We start from the raw sequence: 5,560 nt of genomic DNA on the forward strand, positions 1-5,560 counted from the left end.
GCGATGACAGGCGAGGACCACAATTACTACAGTCCTGTGAAGGGCAGTAATTCAGAACTTCATCCAGTGAGCAAATCCAGTGTGAAGAAACTTGCTTTTGAAAGTCCTACAAGGGAAGATATCCTTGAAGACCTCTTCTCCATTTCGGCACCGGGCTCAATGGCCGGGGACATAGATTTACCTCACTTTGATGAAACTTTGTTTGAAACTTGGTAAATACTCGGTTTCTTGGTTTTAAATATTTTTCCATATTATGTATATTTTGAAACAAAGCACTATTAAATTATGTTTTCTAACTAACTTAATTGCGCACTGGCTGTACTTGAACAGTTTACATTTGAGGTATTTTTTTCCTTAAAATTTTACTGTAGCAGACAAATTAAGGTTTTAATGCATTTTATTTTTCTGAGAAGCAGTTATTTTAGCTGTCAGATAAGATTTTTAATTAAAAGCTCATATGAATCTTAATGTTTGCTGCTTTTAATACGGAAAACTTACCCATATACTACTGAGTTTGAGAAATAATAAACTTCAGTAGTCTTGATGATGTAATGATGTAAGAAATGTTATTTAGGTAGTAATGATTTATTTTACAGGATTGCCCAACTCCTGAAGTCTTTTTGTTTAACAGTTTGTTAAAAAGTACCTTCTGTAATTAGGGCTGTTTGCATCCTTTGATACAAAGATCATTTGCAACACTAAACTCGGGGCTGGTGTAGAGCTCTGCTCCTTTCAGAATTACCGTTAAACAAGCTTACTCTGATGTATGCGCCCCTCAGATAAAAGGAAGGATGGATAAATGGTAGAAATTCTATTTGAAGTTACACCATGTGCTAAGTTTTCATCCTGGGTAACTGAAAACATAATTTGGCGTAATATTCTTCTGAGGCAGGCTATTTGTTAAGTAAAATTAGTAAGATTTGGGCCAGAGTTTGCAGCACTAAGAAAGAGTATCAGATGTAACTTAGTTACTCGTAGCTGCAAATTCACTAATAAAAGAATGAAGGTTAACGATAAGTTAGTGCCCGTTTCTGTTGTCACTAGGAGTTTTTCACAGGTAGAGCAGCATAACACTGTCCGTCTGTGAGCGTGCCAAGGAGAGGCAAGGTCAGTAGCGAGAAAGTAATGGAAGAGGCGGCAAGACAGCAGTGAGCAAGCAGAGGGATTCACATCTTGGTGTTTCTGGATTTGTATAGCTGTTGTTTTACTAGATGGGAGTCTTTCTTAAATTCATAGACACAGAGCTGAGGGTATTATATACTAAAGTAGATTGGCTGTACATTTTTCTTGTACTCGGAAATAACAAGGACTTTATCAGCAAGTCTGTTTTGACCATTTTTAGAGAGATTCTGCATGTTTTTCAGTGTTCCAGATGCCAATTTCAAAATGTAAGTCCTCAATCTTACTCTTCCAATAGATTAGTTGAGCATAATTGTTCTTACAGTCCACTGCTGCAGATTTAAATGGTCTTGGCTTGCTTGAACCAGGTTCAAAAATTGTTTGAAAAACTAAACTCGCCCTGCCGAGTTATTTCTGTTGCAATCATGAAAATTTTTATCAAATTGGCACTTCAGAAAATGAATTATTTCATTCTTGAAATACATCTTTGTAAAGAATGCAAGTTCCTTCTTTGTTTTAAATGTTGTAATTGGTAACATTACAATAGAAAACAGATCAATGGATTCTGAATGTAAAGTGCTGGTGTACTGCTGGTGAAATGTTTGCCTGTTTGTGAATTCCCTTATTAAAAAAAAAAATATGATGACCGAAATTAGAGTTTGATTTATTGGTAAGTAAAGTAGGTGCCTCAGCAAGACTCGAGGGGGTGACAAGATTTTTCTGTGGAGTTTTCCAGACAGTGGTTTCTGTGCATGCAAACCACTAAGAAGTGGTGTGTCTCCCAGCCCTGAGTGCTTGTTGCAGAGGCTTCCCCAAACAGCGGAGAGCAGCCTGCTAGTGTAGAGACCATCTGCACCCAACTGGATTGCAGCCACCTCCAGCTGCGAGTGGGAGCTCTGTCACCACGGGCTCAGGATGTGACACAGACCCAGGAGTGAGTGAAGCAGTGAGCCTGAGCTTGGAGCAGTGGAGAATGCATAGGGTGACATGAGGAAGAGACCCCACTAGAAGATGAGAAAGCCCTGGTGATAAGGATTATTGTAAAGTTAGTAGCAGAGGAGGATATGGGGACACTGCTGGGTGCATCTGCCTAGGCAGAAGCAAGAATTTCTGGTCGCCACTGGCAAGCACCTCTGCAAACTGATGTTAGGAATCCTCAGTCTGCAGCTGAGTGGCATTTGGTGTGGGTCCACAAATGTATAGAAGAGCAAATGAACAGCACTTGAGTTTAAAGTAAATATGAAACTAAATCTGATAGCGCTGCAAGTTCTTTGCTGCCTTCTGAAATAGTTAACTAAGAGAATGCTGTGCAGATTTGTCTGTTTTCATAAATGCTTTGCCGCCTCTGATACTGGGGAAATGAGAATTACGTTGAGATTGAATGAATTTGGTGGTTACTGGACTTTTTGTTTTGAAACTAGTTTTTAAATGCAGGCTGGATGATCAGATTTTACTCCCCATAGTGAGAATACAAAGTATGTTTTCTGTCAATTAGAAATACACTAGGTGGGCATACAGCAAATATGATTAGTGAACGGAAGTTAGTCACTCTATTTTGGATGTTTATCAGTGTTATAGGGTAAATTTCCAAAAGTCTAATGGCTTCGTGCACTTCGAAGGGATTAGATTTCACATTTCTTCACCTCTTGCATCAGATGATGTCAGTCTGTGTCTTCTGGTTTGGGAAGGGCACAATTCTGGCACTTACAGATTTACACTTCTGGAGTTCAGAGCTCTATGGTGGAAGTATGCTCTGATTCAGACCTTGCAACTTCACGATATTTTCAGACACTTTTTATGAGAAAGAAAGGGCTGCCTTTTCTCATCGTGCCTACAATAAAGCAGCCCATCTGCAAAGGAGCTGCCTGAGTGGATTTTTGGCTGCATACCTGCTAGAGCACTGTTCTAGAAATTCACCGTCAGCGCTGATTAGAAATCTCGTTTTGATCTTACTGTTTTTCATGGCTGGCTATTGCCATTTATTCTTCTTGCACCATTGGTTTTTGCTTTAAATAATTACTCCCCTCCTGACAATGTATCAATGACAGTGATTGTGTCTTGTCTGTGTTCCTTTTGCAAATCTAAACAGCTGCTGTTCTCTGTGTGAGCCCCTTCGTGCTCAGAGCAAACCATGTTACCTTGCAAGCAGATTATGCAGCTCTGAGTGTGTGCTGTGCTTTAAAGTCCGCCAGGATTCAGTCTGGGAGTGGAAGAGCTTACGGTCTAAGTATAGATCTAAGACAGCATGCAGAGCAAGAGAGAGAATACAGTTGACAGGATTATAAAGCTGATGAAGTTTGCAGCAGGCTTAGTTCTGCACTGCTATGCACAGACGCAGTCGAGTTGTTTACCAGAGAGGTGCTGAAGCTGTGCAGCACAGCAGAAGGTGGCAGGGCCATGGGGCACATGAAGGAGGGTGAATGGTGGGAAAGAAGTGTGACGGAGCAGGCCTGGCCTGCTTGCTGGGGGCCGGGTGCCTCCAGTTTGAGCCTTCCAGAGAGGCTGAAGAAACCCTCAGGAGATGTTTCTCCCTGGGCGTTGGAGTCTATGAGGTACTCTTTTAGGTAACGATCCAAAGGGGCTGTAATGCTCAAGGCAGAGTTTGGGCTAGCTGTAATCCTATCCTCAGATTTCCAGTTTAGAAATTGGCCAAATAGGCAGCATGTTAAAATAACCTGTGAGCTGCAAAGGTTAGCAATATTCTAGGAAAATCGCCATGGAAGCACCCGGTGAGGAGGCATCTCCCCTTTCCTCCTTAGAAAAATGGGTTCTGGTCCTGCTGCAGAACCTCAATGCAAATGCCAGGGATGAGGGGATGAAGAGTAGGAGAGCCCTGACTTACTTTATGTCCCTCTGTTAGTGAGCTGTGGAGAGAGTGGCCCACAATTTTTATGTATGAAACAAATATTTGAGCCTTTAAACAGTGTTCTGCAATTCTTCCATACTATAACTGTACCTTTTGCATAGGTTGGGGTTTTTTTTATCGGTATTTTCACTGTCTTGCTCCTTCTATTGGTGTAGCAGAGCAAGATTTAAGTAATGGGGAAAGCTGTGAGAAAGAAGTTGTGCATTTGAACTTTCTAAGATAGCATTTCAGACTATTTCAGTGAGTATCCATGTCTTTTTCCTTTGTTCCACCTTCAAGCCTTGCTTTGCCATGGGAAGATGAGATTTTTACATGCTTTGTGTCGCAGCATCACAAATGTTAAAATTAACTGCAATTATCTCCAGCCAAAACTTCAGTAGTTCTTGGGGTAACTAAGCAAACATCTTCTACACTTATGGCCATTCAGGGGCAAGCAGTGAAAATGCTTGGTGGAATTGTACATTTGGTGGTGGAATTGTACAATTTTGGAAGTTTTTGTCCCAAGTTTTCTGACAATGTTCAGATAATTCCAGCCGAGGTTCACTTCTCCTCCTGCAGGTCATTCGTTCAGGCAGATGAGGTAAAAGTCTGTTTGTAGGGGAAAGAATCAAACGTAAAACCTAAGCCGCCCAGCCCAGCCCTCGCACCTCACTTGTGCAAACCTCGGCCTAGAAGGCCACTTGCCGCCTCCCACGCCCAGCAAGTACGTGAGTGCCTCGCCGTGGCGGACGGTACCCATACCGGACTGCCTCACGAGAGCAGGCGGGTTTTAAGGGAGGAACGGGGAAAATAACATCCGCAGCGACATAGGCACGGGAAAAGAGAGAAAAAGTTAGTGTTTCCGCCCGGTTTCGAACCGGGGACCTTTCGCGTGTTAGGCGAACGTGATAACCACTACACTACGGAAACTCCCGATACTCGTATCAGCTTCCACTGCTCCTCTTGACTGGGCACACGGAGCGCGGCGGCGCGCAGCTGCGTGAAACCCCACAACCTCTGATTGTCACGGGGAAGCTCCCCTCGGCGACAGGAGAGGCCCTGAGACCGAAGCCTGGTGTCGGGCAGCTCCCACTGATATAAAAGTGGCGCAAGGCGGATCCAGCCGCTGCCAGACCGACCCCGTAGAAGAGGAAAAATACGAAGACGTCAGGAAAAGGCCACACTTCGTCCCTGGGTGGGCTCGAACCACCAACCTTTCGGTTAACAGCCGAACGCGCTAACCGATTGCGCCACAGAGACACGCTGTAGAGCACCTCTGCCCGGACGCTGCTGATTGCTGCTGCGGCCGGGGGCAGCCTTATTGCTTTGCGTCCCCACGGCAAGCATCAGGCCAGACCCTGCCCACCCCCCCAGAGCTGCCTTTGCCCCGCGCTAGGAGCAGAGCTCCCCGGGGGGATTTGCTCTGTGTTCCTGACGCTTCTCCTGGCCGTGGTGGGCTGGGATTTTTAATCACCAGCCCTGCTGTCTGCTCACTCTGTTAATCTGAAGAATATTCCTGCTATTTTTTTTGCCCCTTGTTATTTCTGTGGCCTTCTCCAGAGGAGCAAGGGAAGGGAAAACAGTAGATAAGCAGAA

The 5,560-nt window shown here is 44.1% G+C and overlaps 1 protein-coding gene and 2 non-coding genes across 3 annotated transcripts in view; 1 reads left to right on the forward strand and 2 right to left on the reverse strand.

Moving 5' to 3' along the window:
- The window catches only part of USPL1 (ubiquitin specific peptidase like 1), a 9,809-nt gene extending 9,593 nt beyond the window's left edge, over positions 1 to 216 (forward strand). The window contains 1 exon segment of the mRNA XM_010184270.1: positions 1 to 216. This exon segment is cut by the window's left edge and continues 30 nt beyond it. Coding sequence (XP_010182572.1) covers positions 1 to 216 — 216 coding nt within the window.
- Positions 217 to 4,821: 4,605 nt separating this feature from the next.
- On the reverse strand, positions 4,822 to 4,894 carry TRNAV-AAC. The gene has a single exon. It is a non-coding gene; the product is annotated as a tRNA-Val (tRNA).
- Positions 4,895 to 5,150: 256 nt separating this feature from the next.
- Positions 5,151 to 5,224, reverse strand: TRNAN-GUU. The gene has a single exon. It is a non-coding gene; the product is annotated as a tRNA-Asn (tRNA).
- Positions 5,225 to 5,560: the final 336 nt, after the last annotated feature.

This window comes from Mesitornis unicolor, unplaced genomic scaffold (genome assembly GCF_000695765.1).
Source record: "Mesitornis unicolor isolate BGI_N332 unplaced genomic scaffold, ASM69576v1 scaffold23335, whole genome shotgun sequence".
Taxonomy (NCBI): Eukaryota; Metazoa; Chordata; class Aves; order Mesitornithiformes; family Mesitornithidae; genus Mesitornis; species Mesitornis unicolor.